The sequence below is a fragment of the Macaca fascicularis genome, chromosome 20 (genome assembly GCF_037993035.2).
Source record: "Macaca fascicularis isolate 582-1 chromosome 20, T2T-MFA8v1.1".
In the NCBI taxonomy this organism is placed as follows: Eukaryota; Metazoa; Chordata; class Mammalia; order Primates; family Cercopithecidae; genus Macaca; species Macaca fascicularis.
In genome coordinates, this window is record NC_088394.1 from 81,572,602 (window position 1) to 81,591,795 (window position 19,194).

Consider the following 19,194-nt stretch of genomic DNA (forward strand, 5'->3'; position numbering starts at 1 on the left):
GGGGCAGGGATGGGAAGCAGGTCTCAGATCACTCCCAAAGTTTTTACATCTGGGGGTTCCAAGAACTCCGAATTTGAGCCAAGACAGCAGCAGACGCCGATTCTTAAGACTCTGGAAGAGCCAGGGACAGAACACAGGCTGAAAAGGAGACTTATTTTTTGAGGTGAAGTCTCACTGTCATCCAAGCTGGAATTCAATGGCATAATCTCAGCTTACTGCAACCTCTGCCTTCTGGGTTCAAGCGATTCTCCTGCCTCAGCCTCCTGAGTAGCTAGGATTATAGGCATAGGACACCACACCTGGCTAATTTATGTTTAGTAGATGGGGTTTCCCCATGTTGGCCAGGCTGGTCTCGAACTCCTGACCTCAGGTGATTTGCCCGCCTCAACCTTTTAAAGTGCTGGGATTACAGGCGTGAGCCACCATGCCCGGTTGGGGCATTTTCAAATGTAGGTTTGCCCTTCCATCCAGCATGTTTGTATACCACATGCTTGTCCTCACAGAGGAAATGGATTGGTTTTGACACAAATTTCCCTCTCTCCAGGAGTTGAGGAACCAGAAACAGAAGATGGTCTCAGAACGGGAGCGGCTCCAGGCAGAACTGGACCACTTACGAAAGTGCCTTGCCTTGCCTGCAATGCACTGGCCTAGGGGCTACCTGAAGGGATACCCCAGGTGACGGTTTCCCTTGCACTAGGCCGAACCTATAGTATAGAAATATTATCTATTTTATTACCTTGAATATTTAATATTTTTCACTGGGAGGTTTGAAGCTTACAAAATGAGAATGTGCCATGCATGAAGCAAAGGATTCCAGGCTCCAGAAAAAAAGAATGAACTCACCTTGACGTCAATGCAATTGAATCACCATTGTCATTCAGCGAGCAACCAATGTAGGATTGCCCATACTTTTTCTTTTTAAAGGTGGTTTTAGTCCTTCCTCGCCCACATTTTTTCTTAATCTGAACGTGAAGGCTCCATTAGCAACACTAAAACGTGATCATTGACAGCCCCCTGTGCAGATGAGTGGATCAAACCGGTTCTGTTTTCTTGTGTTGCCATGTTACTATGCCTCAAGCCCAGTTTGCTTTTGCCGCAGTGATGGGGCCAGTCTCATTCCTCCCAGGAGTGAAACTTGCTTCAGCTGAAAAGGTTGGGTGCATTGTAAGTAAAAAAAAGGGCTTATTTGTTTCATTTACTTTCCTGCAAAATTTCCTTCAAAGCAACAAGTCCTAGGAGCACACAAAGCAACCCAAAGGCTTTTCCGTGGAAAAGCTCTTACCTAAAGATAAAACCAATTCACAAACTGAAGGTACCTTTTTATTACTCCGTGGGGAGCATGTACAGAGCTCTGTGTATACACAGCTTCACACCCACCAGATTGTTGCTACAGTGGGTGGGGTTTTCATACAGACGTAAATTTTGAGAGAAAAGTCAAAGGTGCTTCAGCCTTGTACTGTGTATATATATTAAAAAAACAAAGTTTTGTATGTTTTTATTACTTTAACTATTGTTATAAAAAGCCTGCCATTTTTAATATGTGGTTTGGGGGATTTTTGTTTGTTTTTCCTGTTTGGGGGTTTTGTTTTGTTTTTTTGGGCAAAAAAAAAAAAAAAAACCTTGCTTTTAGTGTTTGTACTGCTGCTGGTCAGGACATTAAAATATTGAAGTGTTTTTAAAAATTAAAGAAGAAGAAAAGTAAAAGAGCTTACCACTGGCGCCTATGCGATCACTTCATTTTTAGTTTGAGTTGTACCAGAAGCTGCCGTAGAAAGCCATGCGCTACTGCTTACCTCCTCCACTCCCCCTCCCCGCCCCCAGCATCTGGACAAGCTAATAGCAAATATTACCCATTGCTATCAAGGGAGGAGGTCCATAGAACCCATGTGTGACAATCATGTGCACACATGGGTGGGGGCTTTTAAAAACCTTTCAGGAAGTCAGTGATTTCTGTGATAGAATTCTAAAGTGTCTGAGAGCAGGTACAGAATAGCAATGTCAGAAGCTTTATTTAAATACAATGCTTTGTAAAAGCCGCGAGGTCTGAGCTGAACCCCTCTTTTTTGAACTTACTGTGACAAGCACAGGAATGGTCAGAAACTGGGCTCATCACACCAAGGCAAAGCAATGGGCAAGTCTTCTCCTTGTCCCAGTTACTGCTTATGGAGGCAGTGTTTAGATCAAGAAGGCCTCTCTTGCTCCCAAGGGCCCTCACCAGAGGCCAGGGCTGCCAGTCACTGGTCTGGGGGGTGGAGGCCTGAGCTCAGGGCAGGTTGCCTGACCTGTGTGCTGGCTGCTCACTGCTGTGAACAGCGGCAGAGCCCTTGGCTCTAGCCCTTGCTGCGCAGAACAGCTTGCTGGCAGCTGGCATCGTGTCGCTTTATCTGCCCCCGCACAGTTTGCTTTGTACGTCTGCCAAGAATCTTCCAGTTATTAGCAAACTCAGACAAATGTACCGCCAGTATTATCAGCAGTCAACAAGCGCCTTCCTCTCCACAGAAGCGGCTGGAAGAGAACTCGAGGGGCTGTGCTGCGGCCTTCCCCTTGAAAGACACTGGGAGCTCAACATGTCCCACAGGTGTTCAGAGGGAGTCGGCTACAAACGATCAGGGCAAAAATCTCACTGGATTTCTCCACTGAAAACCTGCTTGAGGTTTCTGGTCTGAAGGCTTAAGAGTCACATCTTAGCACTTCTGCTCTCAGGCCACGTCCTCCATCACAGATGTCTGGATGCTTCTGGTAATGGCCTTGGCTAAAGTAAAAGGGAAAAGTAGATCCAATAACTTAAAAACATAGCTCATCCCTTACCATCTAAGGGGTGCTCCCTTGGTTGGAGTTTCTGTGACAGCACAGGGGACAGGTGGTACACCATGAGGGATCCGCCCAGGGTGGAAGCAGTGTCACTGTGCTAGCAATAGTTGGCTTCTCCCCTGCCAGTGGAAACCCCACTTCTGCCCGGTCCTTGAGCTTCTCGCCCAGTCTCCCCATCCTTCCACGTACTTGTGGCGATTTGAGTACTCTTGCTCAAGAAATACGACAATCAGAATACAAACCAGTGAGGCAACATGAATAAACTAAGAAAAAGGTAAGAAGTGTTTCTCAAAAATGAAAGCACACCACCCAAGACACAGTACCCAATCATGGTTTTCCCATCCAACAATTAGTTTCATACTTTGAAAACTTACTTTCAGATGATTCTCAACACAGTAGCACCTAAATCTGTTTTCAGTTGGGCTTAAAAATTGACATGCAATCTCTTAAGTTTTTTGTTCAGCTATTTCACGTTGAGTAATACGTCAAATCCGCTCTGGAGTCGATTATGCCACCTGTGTGTCAGGATGTACGTGAAGCCCTCGGCTCGGTCCTTCAACCATCTTCCTACATTACCTGGAAGGGAACTGCCACCTGTCCTCTGCAGAGGGATACCTTCCAATAGTAAATTATCTGGTTCCTCATTGAAACAGGTTATTTTTCTTTGTTTCATATAATCAGAGCCAGACTGACGATAAAATATGTTCCTAATCAATTGTCTCAGATAAGTGACCAAGACGGGATTTTCCACATTTTAGTCTACATTCTAATCTTAAAGGAATAAAGCACTGAATTGGGACTAACATTCTGATAGGTTGCACCATTAAGAGTATTCAGAGAGCATCAAAAAGGAGCCCACACCTTCAGCGGTGAAGGATTCTAACACAGGGAATCTGCAGTTTGTAGCAGAATGCTGTTTTCCTCAAGTAGCTCATAATATACTGCCAAATCTCAAAAATTAAGCTGAATTTCAAACCAGATACTCCACTCCCCCTTTCCCTGAGCCACGTGTTTCACCCAAGTGTAGAAAATTCCAGGGATCCACCACAAGATGGAGATGGTCAGCACAAACCAATTCTGTTCCTCTTTAAAGTGTATATTAGCCACTTAGCAATCTCTATACTCTTTCAAGTAACCAAGCTGTTGACTTTCTTACTACTTGCAGTAGCCTGTCCCCAACTTTTCAATCCAGTGCTTAACCTAAAAAACTCCTTAACTCTGCCTTGACCTGAGGAAGACCATGCTAATTGGTGTTATTTTGTATGTACCCTGTGCTTAATTCTAGAACAGTAAACCCATACACAGGTGGGAGGGAGGAACACCGGTGCCTCGGTCACTCTGGGGGCAGTTTAGATGCTGTGAAATTAAACCTGTTCTAAGTGTACTTGTTTGAATTAATTGTATTGTAATATTATTTGTTGAATGTAGTAATTAGGTATTTATGAATATATTGCTGTAATTTCTGACAACATCCAAAAAATAAAATCTTCCTAAATCATGTTAAAAGGAAAATCTTTTTTATGATATAATAAAACAAGGCCAAACAAAAAAAGCTCCATAACTATACATCTCCACAGATAAAACACGTAGACAGATGCAGCTGCCTCGACTGGCTCAGGTTCTAAGAGGAGGGCATTAGGACCCCTTGCCCTCCACAATAACAAGTAGTTTCATTCTAAAAGATCCCCAGATGAAAGCAAGAGGATTCCGAGGAAGGGTAAGATGAAAGAACAAGTCTTACGACCTGAACTATGAACAGCACCTTAAATTATAGAGACCTATTCTTTTGGTCCCAGTCTTCCAGGTCTGACCCTTCAGTGTCCAAATAACCCCCAACACCTGCCTGGCGGGGACACGTGGGCAGCAACATGGAGCAATAGTGCATAGCATGCTAGACACTGTAGGGCCGAAACTGGGGGATGGTCTTTTTAGGTTCAGCCTGTCACACACGTGCATTCTCAGAGCTCCCCAGACAGCACCCCACTGCTTTTGGCCCACTGGTGTCCAGCCAAAAACAGGCTGGCCAGGCATGGCGGCTCATGCTTGCAACCCCACTGCTTTGGGAGGCTGTGGTGGGAGGACTGCATGAACCCAGAAGTTGGAGGCTACAGTGAGCTACGATCACCCCATTCTACTGCAGCCTGGGTGACAGAACAAGACCCTGTCTAAAAACAAAGTTAAAAATTTGTTTGAGATGGAGTCTTGCTCTCGTACAGTGGCGTGACCTTGGCTCACTACAACCTCCGCCTCTCGGGTTCAAGCCGTTCTCCTGCCTCAGCCTCCCAAGTAGCTGCGACTATAGGCACGTGCCACCACACCCGGCAAATTTTTGTGTGTGTGTTTTAATAGTGATGGGGTTTCACCATGTTAGCCAGGATAGTCTCAATCTCCTGACCTTGTGATCCACCCGCCTCAGCCTCCCAGAGTGCTGGGATTACAGGCGTGAGCCACCGTAAAAAAAATTAAACTTTTTTTTAAAGCTAGTTACAGAACCTTCTATCCATTGCATGATGCTGGTCAATCATTTCATCTCTCAAGGTAATGTCATTTCTGTAAAGGACCTAACCATTCCAAAATGCTACAAATTAAGTAATTTTCTCTTAGGAAAAAAATAATTTCCCCTGAGCCCACTGTTACCTACAACAAAGAATCCTTCCCTAAATGCATCAGGGCAGCGTTAAAAGTCTGACTTTTCTTCTAGCATTGTCTTAAGTGTCACTCGTGCTCAATACATTGGTTTCGTTTTTTTCCTGACTCTCCTTGATAAGAAACCCATTAAACCTGAGCTAGAAGTAACCAAGAGAACGAGACACCCCAGGTGTTGGTCTGCAGTTTCCAGTTGACTGCTGTGTGCCTCAGTTTAGTTTACTGAGTCATCTCAGCCACAGGCTCAGTCCTTTTACTTGGTAGTTACGCAGGACAAAAACCTAAAGAGTCAGAGTTGGGTTGGGTCCATGTTTATTGTGCATCAGCGCTTAGAGGAAAAGCACTGGTCAGCATTGTTAGCTGCACCATCTGCCATCCTTCCCTGTGAGCCACCTCCGGGAGAGTCCAAATTCAGCCCAAGAAACCAGGATTAAGAAGACAGAAAAAAGCTGTGGGCCACATGGCCACTCCTGCTGTATCTATACCTACCAGTCACTGAACACTTGCCCGAGTGTGACAGATTCCACGCAGGAGACCCATGTGGCTCTGCTAGGGAGAATAACTTATTTGCCTAAAGCTTTTTTCTTTCTCAAAAGGGGGAAAAAAAAAAGGCTGGTTTCTAGAAACAGATGTGGAATTGAACAATGTCCCAGGGAGCTAAGTTTTAAGGACTAATCACAAACTTGCTTCTCCAACAATGTCCTGAATCCATTCCTTGCACCATCACATGTTTTTCATGCATTCAGAGTGTTTCTAGAGCTCCAGAACCACGAGTACCTCATCACGTCCTGAGCACTCACATCCCCCGGCAAGCCGCCCGCACCAGGCCTTTCTCTAGAAGTCCTGAGACTGAGTACTCTCCGAAGGCTGGAGGTTTGTGCGGAGTTTGTACATGTGGTTGAGCGCTTGTGTGAGGAAAGTCCCGCTGGTGTTGATCTCCATCAAGGTCAAGTTATCCAGCTAAAACAAGAAAACAGACCAAGTTGGCCAAGGAGTTTTTGATTTTGAGAAAATGGTAAACTCTACCGAATAAAAATAAGAAACCAATGAACTTTTTAAAAAGCACAGCTAGTAATGCCTGCCTGTAATAGCCTCAGCAGACAGGAGGCCATGTGAAATTATGCAGCATCAAGGCCACTAGCACCCAGGTGAGGCGGCACCTACCTTGGCATGTGCCTCCTGCTGTCTCACAAAGCTGTCAGCAGACACTCGGAGTTTGGCTATACGAGTGTCCCACATATCCTTGACCAGGGTCCGGATTTCATCTGCCTTCGGGATGTTGTCTGAAGCACTAAAGGAGCAAGGGGTAAGTCAGTCAGGGAACACTCGGATAAGCTGAGGCAATGCTGGATAGAGTGGCTCTTTTCAGGCAAAATACTCCGGCTATTCCAGACTCAGCAAGTCTGTTTTGCTTTGTTTTCAACTTTAGGATGTAAAGATGTGTAGCAGTTAAGCTTGGTGCCAAGGACATTCAGCAGTGATCCACATGGTGTTTCTTTTGCTCACGGTAACTATCCCATGGCAGGCTGCTGAACAGGACTTCTGTTTACCTAAGAAAATTAGTAGAGAATCAGCTCTAAGTCAGAACCCTCTGTCTCAGGATAACAGCGTTCTGTGCTGCATAACCTCCATCTACAAGGAATCAGTTTCAAGGGCTGGCTGAAAGGTCGAGTTCTATTGCTCCTTATTTACAGAGTGTTGAGCAGATCTCCCTGTTCCCCACCAGGAATCCAGGGGTCACAGCCTAAAGAAGCAGGACACCAGCTCCATGCCAGGTACTGGGCTCAGCACTTTACCTGGCATTTCTATCCTCATACAAGCCCTGAAGGGAAGGGACTCTTCTGCTCTTCAGAGAAGACAAAAACAATTTTCAAAAATCACAGAAGAAACTGCAAATTAGTATACATAGAGCACACCTACACATAGCAAAATTCTGGCTAGAAGCTCAAAGTCAGCAAGGGCTGAAGGAAGGCTTTCACAAAGTTGAGGCTCCCTTTGTGAAATATTTTAAACTAACCTTGAAAGAAAAACTACAAGTTAAAAGCAGAAGCAAATATTGTTCGTCGCTAGGCATTACAGGTTACGCTAGACATTCTCTCTCCATATGCTACAAATAACTCCTGATTAGTAAGAGGCAAATCACTGGTACAGAATTTATGTGGTGAGTGTTATTTATAAACCCCCAAACATTTAGATCTTGTGCTCTGAACAGCAGGTTAAAGAACAACAGACCCCAACTCCTCATCAACTGAACAGAAGAACATATGTAAAATTAAGTCCCTTAACCAAATGAATTATAAAACAAGGTTTTTGATAAAAACTACATACATATTGAACTTCAAAAACAAAACATGAATAGGCCCCCTCACCTAGCTAATGCCAAATTCTTACCTAGCCTGTTTATAGATCCTCTCCCTTCCAACTACTGTCGCCACCACCACTGCAGTCTCTCTCAGGTCCCTCTGAGGCCACATGCCCCTCCCAGGGGCTGGCCACTGCAGCAGAATCTATGCCTCCACTCCCCGGCTCCCATGAATGTACTACACATGCTCAAATACCTCTGCTTGCCTGGCTACACCAGGTCCTCCACACTCTGTGCCAGAGCACATCAGCTCCTCCTGCCTCACTGCCCTCTCTCCTACCATCCACCTCCTACAAGTCTGCCCTCCCAGCAAACCTCTATGAGCCCTCTCTAGCACCACTTGGCCTTACTGTGCTCTGATGGACTGTCAAAAGCATTGGTCACACTGAAGATTCACTATGGGCTCCCAGGCCCGCATCTCTCCCCCACCACACCAGGAACCAGGCCTATGGGACAAATGCCACTGCTTGGTGCATTGCTGGTTCTCGGCTTTTTATGAAATTCATGGGCTGACTGCAGCCTCATATCAGCCTAAGCACAAGCCCATGCTGTGTCCCCAAGTCTTCCTTTAAAATTCAGCAGTGCCATTCGGTGGGCCCCCAGGCCTTCCTGCTGCTCTGCAGTAGTACTAGTGTCCCAATGTTTTGTTCTAGTTCTGCTCTTGAACCCACTTAAAGGATGCCCAGAAGCTTGACATTGTACAAATGACATTCTAAGTATCTCCCAAGCAAAATTATCCACTTGTCTGCCTTCTTTACTAGTTTCACTCTTTCACTCAACAAACATGAGCCCCAGGCATCTCGCTGGGGACATATGCATACGAGACCCAGTCCCTGCCCATTTAAAATGGGTACATGTGATGGCACAGCCAGACAAAGAAAATTACAGCTGGCAAATGCCATAGCAATGTGTAGAGCTGCCAAGAGAACATGTATGCTGAACCCAGAAGAGACATGTTATACTAACCAGCGGAGGTGAGCAGGAGCAGGGAAAGGACGGACTTACAGGGCAGAGAACAGTATATGCAAAGTCAGAATTCTTAAAGAAGTGACAGGGGCCAGTATGAGCCTGAGCCCTCCAGAAGCAGAGGAAAGAGCTGTAAGAGGGTGAAAGAGGGAGGGGGAGCATGCACCAGGCTCACACTGCTTGAACACCATTCTCAGGACTTTAGAGGGAAGACTGAGGATTTTAAGCAGGGAGTCACATGGCAGTTCTGCCTTTCCAAGGCCACTCTGACTGTGATGTGAAGAACGAATGGGAAGCTGAGAGGAGCCAGTATGGATGACGGCAAACAAGCTACGGGGTTACTACGGCATGATTTTGCCAGGAAGTGGGCTTTCCTGTAAACCAAGCGCAGAGGCAAATGTGAGTCCTCTGGCCTTTCCTGCGAAAGACACAAAAAAACTCAAATCCACCTACTACAAGGAGAAACAGGAGTAAAGCTGTGCTAAATAAAACACATACGTGGCAAAGAATGGCTACTGCCGATTCTGTGAGATACTGGTGGCTCACACCAGGGTCCAATGTCGAGTGATGTGAGGCAGAACAAAAAGAGCCAAGGGCTTCACCAGGGGGTGGAGAAAAGGAAAAATGAGAGATAAAGGGAAAGAACAGAGAGAAAGACACACAGAGACAGAGTACACCTGGCAGGTGTGTGTACACAGATGACCTCCTAGTCACTGACCTGAGAAACAGGGTGGCCAGTGCTGCCACTTACTGAGGCAATAAGCAGAGAAGCGGAGAGGAAAGGCGAGGGTTGGAGGAAGGGCATGGCGAGTCCATCCAGTCTTGGGTGTGGCCTCAAAGAGGTGAGATCTACTTACTGATTTAATAGGAGCTTGGTAAGTTCCATGTAGTAAGGGCTGGGCATTGGGGTAAAAGTTTCTTCCTTTCGTTCATGATCCCTCATCTTCTCCAATTTTTCTGAAATTTAAAAGTTAATACATTTTACCATCACAGATATTTATTAAACCTTCCAAATTTACCTAGTGCCTATATTATCTGGCAAATACATCATCAACTAGCAAATACATGAAAAAATATTTTGGGACAACATTTGTATCATTAACTAGATGATTTGAGGCCTCCTTGAAACTTTCTCTCCAAAAGGTAAATTTTTGTTGCTGCTTTGGCCTATAGAATATATTCCTAAAAAGAATGTTAGAGTCAAAAGTTTGATGTTTGTTGTGTTTTTTTCTTTTTTAGGGAAACAGCAAAATACTTTACCTTTACTGCATTTTTTTTTTTTTTTTTTTTTTTGAGACGGTCTCTCTCTCATGCCCAGGCTGGAGTGCAGTGGCAACATCACAGCTCACTGCAGCTTCAATCTCCCGGGCTCAAGCAATCCTCCTGCCTCAGCCTCCCAAGGAGTAGCTGAGATCACAGGCACATGCCACCATAACTAGCTAATTTTTTTATTTTTTGTAGAGACGAGGTCTCACAATGTTGCCCAGGCTGGTCTCAAACTCCTAAGCTCAAGTGATCGTCCTGCCTCAGCCTCTCAAAGTGCTGGGATTATAGGAGTGAGTCACCATACCTGGTCAGTATTTTACCTTTGATGCAATAAGTGATCAAAGTAGTCAGTGACTTAAATTTATTTATACTGCCTTGTTCAGAAGGGAACAAGACAACTTACAAAACTAGAGCCACCCTAGCTTGGGTGTGATATAATATCCTAGGGGTCTGAGCCACCCCAGCCTGGGCGTGATACAATATCCTAGGGGTCTCAGCCACCCCAGCCTGGGTGCGATACAATATCCTAGGGGGCGGCCGGGCGCGGTGGCTCAAGCCTGTAATCCCAGCACTTTGGGAGGCCGAGACGGGTGGATCACGAGGTCAGGAGATCGAGACCATCCTGGCGAACACAGTGAAACCCCGTCTCTACTAAAACTACAAAAAAAAAAAAAACTAGCCGGGCGAGGTGGTGGGCGCCTGTAGTCCCAGCTACTTGGGAGGCTGAGGCAGGAGAATGGCGGGAACCCGGGAGGCGGAGCTTGCAGTGAGCTGAGATCCGGCCACTGCACTCCAGCCTGGGCGACAGAGCGAGACTCCGTCTCAAAAAAAAAAAAAAAAAAAAAAAAAAAAAAAATCCTAGGGGGCTGAGCCACCCTAGCCTAGGAGCGATACAATATCCTAGGGGTTAAGCCACCCTAGCCTGGGCATGATACAATATCCTAGGAGGGTTAAGCCAACCCAGCCGGGAGGAGGCATGGTATCCTAGACGGGTTAAAGCCCAGCGTCTAGAATCAAACAGCTGTGTCCAATTCCACCAGCATCGGCACTGTTCTCACACATGCTCCAGCTCCCTCAGCCCTCCCGCTCTGCAGAGAAACGTGTCCCGGGTGTGGACTGTGGAATGTAGCTAAGGGACAAGCACGGAGCACAGCTACGCTGCAGGGTCCCTCTGTAAAGGGCCAACTACCCATCCCCAGGGCCCTTGGTGCCGTCCTGCAATCCTGGCCCAGTTCCTTGATCTACTCACCCTCTCTTCCCTCTCTTCATTGCCACCAGCACCACCTCAACCCAACACCCACCTCTCACCTGAAACCCATCTGCGTGTGACCCACATGCCACCCCATCCCCCAAACTCCCTGCGTAGCTCTTATGCACTCGAGGATCAGCCTTCCAGGTGTTCTGGACCCTCTCACCTGCACAGGAAGGCACTCCAGCAGCTCTCATGCTCTTGAATGATCACTGTCCCCTCCCTGCTCGATCCTCCCAAACACACTAATAGATACTGCCTTAAAAAGAAGGCCCTCCCCGGACACCCCTCTGAGCTTTCTTCTGAACGCACTAGGCTCCCCTTTTTGTCTCTTGGCAAATTCCTCCTAACCTCTCGACACTGGGACACAGAGCTCAGCTTGCAACCCCTTTCTCCACTACCTAAACTCATATCCACACCACCTCATCCAAATACCACCCACGTGCTCAGAAAGACCTCCAAATTTATACCCCCATCAGCCCCTGAGCCCTAACTCCTGACTCAATAATCTCATTGCTGCTGTAACTTCCCCCTGGATATCCAGAAAGCACAACAGTTCAAACCCCAACTCCTGATACCCACTGCAGCCCACAGCCTGCTCCTGCAGCCTCCCACCTCAGGAGACAGCAACTCCCTCTCCTTGTGGGCCTCCAGCCAACAGCCTGGCTGTCAGCTTTCACTCTTCTCCCTCACACCCCATGGCCAGTCCTTCAGCCAATCCTGCTGCTGCTTCCTTCAAAACACACCTAGACGCCCACCACATCTCCTACCTCCATCAGCTAGAGGCCACCCTCAGTGCTTGCCTGGATTCATTCCCTGCTCTGCTCCTATCACACGGACCTTCTCTACACAGAAGAGTGATCCTTTTATTAACATCTGAATCAGCTTATGAAACACCTCTGGTCCACCTTTCTAGCAAATAAAGATACAATCAAAATTTTTGGCCAAGACATGGAACAATGGGAACTCATATTTCTTATAGGATAAAGGCTCAGCAGCTTTGAAGAACCAGGTGGCCGTTACTTACAAAGTTAAGCATTATCCCTAAGATCCAGCAAGTCCATCATTCTAGGTGTTTATTTACCCAAGAGAAAATAACATATCCATGAAAAGACTTGGACAAGAATATTCACAAAAGCCTTATTAATGGCCAAAATGAGCCAGGCACAGTGGCTCACACTTGTAATCCCAGCACTTTGGGAGACCGAGGTGGGAGCCCAGGAGATCAAAACCAGTCTGAGCAACAAAGTGAGACCCTGTCTCTATAAAAATTAGCTGAGCGTGATGGTATACACCTGTAGTCCCAGCTACTCAAGAAGCAGAAGCGGGAGGATCGCTTGAGCCCAGGAGGTGGAGGCTGCAGTGAGCCATGATCTAGTCACTGCACTCCAGCCTAGACATCAGAGTGAGACTCTGTCTCAAAAGCCAGAAATGAGCTGGGCACATTGGTGCACACCAGTAGTCCCAGCTACTAGAGAGGCTGAGATGGGAGGATCACTTGAGCCCAGGAGTTGGAGGCTGCAATGCACTATGATCACACCTGAATAACCACTGCAATCCAGCCTGGGCAACAGAGAAACCCTGTCTCTCAATGTTTTTTAGAAGCCAAAAATGGGAATCCCAAATATCTACCAACAGAAGAATCGGTGAACAAATATATAGTATGGAGAGTATCCAGCAATGGAAGAACTAAATAGGTTGTGTGGATATGAGTTTAGGTAGTGGAGAAAGGGGTCGGGAGCTGAGCTCTGTGTCCCAGTGTCGAGAACATAAACAGGTGAATCTCAAAAACAATGTTAGATAACAGAAGTCATAAACAAAAAAAAATGACATACTAGATTATTCCATTTAAATGAAGTCCCAGAACAGGCAGAACTTTTTTTTTTTTTTTTTTTAATAACTTCCTGAGACGGAGTCTCACTGTGTCTCCCAGGTTGGAGTGCGGTGGCATGATCTCGGCTCACTACAACTTCCGCCTCCCCGGTTCAAGCAATTCTCCCTGTCTCAGCCTCCCAAGTAGCTGGAATTAAAGGTGCCCACTACCATGCCCAGCCAATTTTTGTATTTTTTTGTAGAGACGGGGTTTCGCGATGTTGGCCAGGCTGTTCTTGAACTCCTGATCTCAGGTGATCCGCCCATCTCGGCCTCCCAAAGTGCTAGGATTACAGGCGTGAGTCACCGTGCCCCGTCCAGAACAGGCACGACTTATCTGTGGTGCAGAAGTCAGGAGGCAGCAGGTTGTTGGGTAGGGTCTATAGACTGGTGCCTCACTGTTCCCACAATACGGCTCCAGCCCAGGCAAAAAGCTCAAGGTGAACTCTCCACACCTTCTGACTCTAGCCTGCGATAAAACAGGCCCTTGCCATGTATCACCTCAGGTGTGGATGGAACAAAATTGCCAGATACTGATTTTAAACAAGGGGCCGGGAGAGGATGCTGCACTAATGCAGCCAGGCCTGGTGGGTCTCTCTGCTAAAAATGCCTTCTGGCCAAGGGCAACAACTCACATCTGTAATCCCAGCACTCTGAGAGGATCACTTGAGTCCAGGAGTTTGAGACCAGCCTGGGTAACATAGCAAGACCCCATCTCCACTAAAAAATAAATAAATAAATAAATATATACACACACACACACACACACACACACACACACACACGTTTTAGTAGCACTTGCGGGCTATTAAAAACAAAGTGTACAAGTCAATGGTGTTTAGTATATTTAGACTTGGGCAACCATTACCTCAATCAATCCCAATTTTCATCATGCCAAAAAGAAACTCCACAATCCCTCCATCACCCAAAGCAAGACTCCGTACTTAAGCAACTAGTAATCTATTGTCTCTATTGATTTGCCTATTCTAGACAGTTGATAGAAATGGAATGATACAGTGTGTGGTCTTTTGTGCCTGGTTTCTTTCATTCAGCAAGATGTTTAAGATGTTTCAGGTTCATTCGCGCAGTAGCATGTATCAGAATTCCATTCCTTTTTATAGTTGAATAATATTCAACCCTTTTGTGATATATTATTTTCATGCATTCTGTATAACTGCTTCTCAACATGCTAATCTATACTTAACTTTTAAAAATTTAAAACAAATGCTTCTTTAAGGTCATATATTTATTTTGAAGCAAATTGAAATGTCTTACATTAAAATATAGGCTGGGCACAGTGGCTCACACATGTAATCCCAGCAGATCTGCCAAGGTGGCCAGATCACTTGACCCCAGGAGTTTGAGACCAGCCTGGGCAACATGGCAAGACCCCATTTCTACAAAAACGAAAAAATTAGCAGGGTGTGGTGGCACACGCCAGTGATCCCAGCTACTTGGGAGGCTGAGGCAGGAGGATCACTTGAACCCAGGAGGTGAAGGCTGCAGTGAGTCAAGATTGCACCATTGCTCTCCAGCCTGGGTGATGGAGTCAGACCCGTCTCAAAAAATAAACTACAATTTTCACATACACCAAAACCTAACATGACATTAGTAACTCTGGTTAGCAGACTCTGCTGAGAGGTGAATCGGGAAGTATTCCTTTCAGCTGATCAGTGGATAATAGAACAGAGGGAGCACGCACCTAATCAGGAAGGAGGCCCCATGCCTCCACCCCTTGGGAGAGGGTATCATCCCAAGCCCAGCCCCACCCACTCGTCAGCCAGTCTCCACTGCATCCTTACCTACGTCCATCCACTCTGGAGGGAGCAGGCGACATTTCTGTCTTTGTTTCAGGTTAATTGCCAGCCACAGGGGCACTTCCACTGGTAAACCAGGGTTAAAAGGCCCCAGGTCCCCCTGACAAAAGTAAAACAATTCCCCGTAAGATTAAAAAGGAACAAAAAAAGCATTACTGTGCGTCACTGCTATCAAATAAGAGGCAAGGCATGGCAGAGGCTGAAGTCCAAATGCAAATAATAAAAACCCAACTGTTATCAGACTCAGAACAAAGCACCTCCTAAGCGGCTCCAAGACACCTGCGAGCGTGGAGCGCAGTCCTTCCGGCCTTTCCACGGAGGGGGATGTAAATCCCCCGCGGAGTGGGTCGGGGGTGCTCCCTCTCCCGCCTGCACCCTCCAACTCCAGAACAGGTTTCACACACCCAATGTTGGGGTCCTGGGGTGCGGGGAGGTGGGTCTGGGCAGGTACAGAGTCCGCCCTCCTTCTCCAGGACTCCCAGCGCCAAGGTGCCTCCCTTACACTAAAAACGCAAAGCCGGGCGGGCGCGGTGGCTCACAATCCCAGCTACTCAGGAGGCTGAGGCAGGAGAATCACCTGAACCCGAGAGGCGGAGGCTGCAGTGAGCCGAGATGGCGCCACTGCACTCCAGCCTGGGCGATAGAGCGAAACTCCATCTCAAAAATAAAGACAAAAACAAACAAACAAACAGAGGTAAAGCCGACTTCTGCCCATAATCCCAGCACTTTGGAAGGCCGAGGTGGCAGGATCGCCTGCGGGAGTCCAGGAGTTCGAGGCCAGCCCCATCTCTACCAAATAAACAAATAACCCGGGCGCAGTGGCTCACGCCTGTCATCCCAGCACTTTGGAAGACCGAGGCGGGTGGCTCATGAGGTCAGGAGTTCGAGACCAGCCTGGCCAAACATGGTGAAACCCGTCTCTACCAAAACTACAAAAATCAGCCGGGCGTGGTGGCGGGCGCCTGTAGTCCCAGCTACTTGGGAGGCTGAGGCAGGGGAATCGCTTGAACCCGGGAGGCGGAGGCTGCAGTGAGCCTAGATCGCGCCACCGCACTCCAGCCTGGGCGACAGAGCGAGACCGTCTCAAAAACCAAAAAACAAACCAAAAAAACCCTGTAAACCCGGGCGTTCGGGGCCACTGGCAAACGAGAGCAGCCTCGCTTTCCTCATCCGAGAAGCGGGAACTGCGGTGGGCGAGTCAAGCGCGGAGTGGCGGCCTCCGCAGATGCGGGAGCAGGGCGAGCCCGCGACCCCGGCTCTGAAGGCCACGCGGGAGCCCCGGACGCGCCCAGCCCGGCCTCCCCTCCCCTCGGCGCCCGCCCTGCGCCCCACGGCCGGCCCGGGCCTCACCCCGATGAGGTAGATCTTGTCCAGACTGAAGTTGGGGATAATGGTAACCAGCTCCTTCTCGGCGAGGAACTCGACCTCGGCAGCGTCCATGGCGGCGCGAGCGGCAGGCCAGAGCCTCACGGTCTCCTCGGCCTCCTCAGCGTCCGGGAGGAGACGCCGCGGCCGCCGTTTTCCCGCCACGGCGGGAGCCCGCCCCAGCCGGAAGACGGCCTGCGCCAGCCTATAGGAACGCGGTAAACAGCCTATAGGCGCCGTCTGCGGGCGGCGGGGGCGGAGACCGCGGTTGCAAAGAGCCCGCGGACTGGCAAGGCCAAGGGAGGCTGAGCGCCGGCCCCGCCCCGGCCCGCGGACTGGCCCCGCCCCCACCCCGGCTCCGCCCCGCCCGTGGGCGAGCACCTGGCGCCGTCAGGACCTCCTGCGGCGGGTGCCAGCTTTGGTGTCCCTTCGCCTGCCCCCGGCGCCCGCCGCAAACAGCCCTAGTCAAGAGCCAGGGGTGGGGTTCCGGGCCGCTTCTACGCCGGCGTTCCGCATGGGGCCAAGAGTGAAAGCATTTATTTTATTTTAATTTTTAAACAACTTTTCGTGGATTTGGGACTCTCGCTATGTTGCTCAGGCTGGGCTTGAACTTCTGGCCTCAAGCGATCCTCCCACCTCGACCTCCCAAAGTGCTGGATTACAGGTGTGAGCCATCGTGCCAGACCAGGAGTACAGGCATTTATTGGCCCAAACTCAGCACCGGGCCCGGGACTAGGCATCACCTGGGCTGACAGAGCGATCAGGGAAGACCTTGTTTCCATTAATTTCACAATCTTCTGCCCTCTCTGCACACATTGTTTTAAAAATCTATAAAAATGCAGATTCCTACATCCCATCCCACAGCTTCCAATATGGACACTTGGAGCAGGGGCTCAGAATGTGCACTTCGGCAGGAGTCCCAGATGAGACAGGAGCGGTAGGTTTGTACCACCTGAGCAAATACCTGCTCGCTGGACCGGCTGCCCCTGCACAGTGGGCGCAGGTGAAGCCAGAGCAGTGTCTGGAGCTCACCTGTGTCAGAATCCCCTCGCAGGTGCCCATTGTTTGTGTGCACGCTCCTGGGAGTTGGGATTCAGGAGTCGCGGGGAAGACAAAGCTGAATTTCATCCAGGGCCAGGTGATTTTGATGGGGTGGTCATGGCCGGAAAAGCTTCCTGGAGGTGAAGCGCTATTCTACGACTGCAGTCGAATTTAAAACCCTGATGATTAGGCCCCGAGAAAAGTCACAGGAGACACGAGGATTCCAGGGTTTGGAATTCCAGCAGGAAAGCCGCCCCGCCCCCCGCCCCCCGCCCCCCGCCCCCAGCTAACCAGGTACTCTCCTCTCCGACCTCCCTGAAGCCCCAGGAAGGTGAAATAAAGCCCTAAAGCTCACAGGGCTGCTCACAAAGCTATGTCTGTTGTGTATCTGCCTTGGCAGTTGTCCTTTACAGACCTGGAGTTCTCACTGAGTTACTTCATGTGTGAAGACACATCCTCTTGGCCAGGCACGCCTGTCATCCCAGCACTTTGGGAGGCAGAGGCAGAAGGATCACTTGAGGCCAGGAGTTTGAGATCAGCCTGGGCAACATGCCAAGACCCCATCTCTATTAAAATAAATAAAAATAAAAACAAAAGAGAAAAGACAAATATGCTTGAAGAGAAGAAATAAAAGGTCACTCTGGATGCTGTGTGACCAAGGGCAAGTGACCACTCGGAACCCCTGTCTCTGCATCTTCAAAATGAAGTAGGAAGAGAAGGAGCCTGCAGTGTTCAGGGAGGAGGGGGAGCTGTGGGCCACCTGGCCCCTCCTAAAACAGAAGCTCCCTGAGGTGGCTGCAGACATATGTACCAGCCTGTCCCGGTTTTGATTGATGGGGAATGTTTTCTTCACTGGCAAATATTTGTGTTCCAAAGCTGACGAGGGTTTACTTCCTAATTTGTCCAGCCTATAAAAGAGCAGAGGAAAAGATGAGAAAGCCGAGGTTCAGAGAGGCTGCTGTGGGGTGGGTAGGAGGGCGACCGGAGCCTGGTTGTCCACAGCACAGAGCCTCGGTGTCCTTATCTGTAAAATGGGGCCAGGGCTGCCGCTAGCCTCGCCGGGCTTTGGAAAGAACAGGATGGGAAAGTGTGCAGCTTTACAGATTGCAAGAGGGTGCTCTCCTGATGCCTCAAGCCTGAGTGCGTGAGAATCACTTGGTGGACTTGTGTCTTTCCCTTCATAGTAGCATGATTCATAGTAGTCAAAATGTGTGAACAGCCCAGTGGCCGCCCACTGATGTCTGGATAAACAAAATGGTGCCTATTCATACGCTGGAGTAGTAATCGGCTGCAAATCATAACGAAGTCCTGGTACACACTACAATGTGGATGAACCTCAAAAACTTGATACCAGCGGTGGCTCACACCTTAATCCCAGCACTTTGGGAGGCTGAGATGGGAGGATCACTTGAGCCCAGGAGTTTGAAACCAGCCTAGGCAACATAGTGAGATACCATCTCCATATTTAAAAAAAAAAAAAAAAAAAAAAAAAAGGCGGGACGTGGTGGCTCATGCCTATAATTCCTGCACTTTGGAAGGCCAAGACGGGAGGATCACGAGGTCAGGAGTTCAAGACCAACCTGGCCAATATGGTGAAACCCTGTCTCTACTAAAATACAAAAATTAGCCAGGTGTGGTGGCACACACCTGTAGTCCTAGCTACTCGGGAGGCTGAGGCAGGAGAATCACTTGAACCTAGGAGGTGGAGGTTTCAGTGAGCCAAGATTATGCCACTGCACTCCAGCACTCTGTCTCAAAAGAAAAAAAAAAGTCCAGCACACTGACACAGACACACACCT

The 19,194-nt window shown here is 48.5% G+C and overlaps 2 protein-coding genes across 38 annotated transcripts in view; one reads left to right on the plus strand and one right to left on the minus strand.

Moving 5' to 3' along the window:
- GSE1 (Gse1 coiled-coil protein) overlaps nt 1-4,317 on the plus strand; it is a 511,516-nt gene extending 507,199 nt beyond the window's left edge. For all 37 annotated transcript variants that reach the window (XM_005592690.5, XM_015442743.4, XM_015442742.4 and 34 more), the window contains one exon: nt 545-4,317. In XM_005592690.5, coding sequence (XP_005592747.3) covers nt 545-679 — 135 coding nt within the window. In that variant the 3' untranslated portion in view covers nt 680-4,317. The remainder of the gene's footprint in view (nt 1-544) is intronic.
- A 1,435-nt stretch (nt 4,318-5,752) lies between these two features.
- On the minus strand, nt 5,753-16,535 carry GINS2 (GINS complex subunit 2). The gene is made up of 5 exons (XM_005592703.4): nt 16,340-16,535; nt 14,975-15,089; nt 9,643-9,742; nt 6,622-6,748; nt 5,753-6,417 (listed from the first exon to the last, which is right to left on the minus strand). The coding sequence occupies exons 1-5, from the start codon at nt 16,427-16,429 to the stop codon at nt 6,292-6,294; spliced, it is 558 nt and encodes a 185-aa protein (XP_005592760.2). The 5' UTR covers nt 16,430-16,535; the 3' UTR covers nt 5,753-6,291.
- Between the last annotated feature and the right edge of the window lie 2,659 nt (nt 16,536-19,194).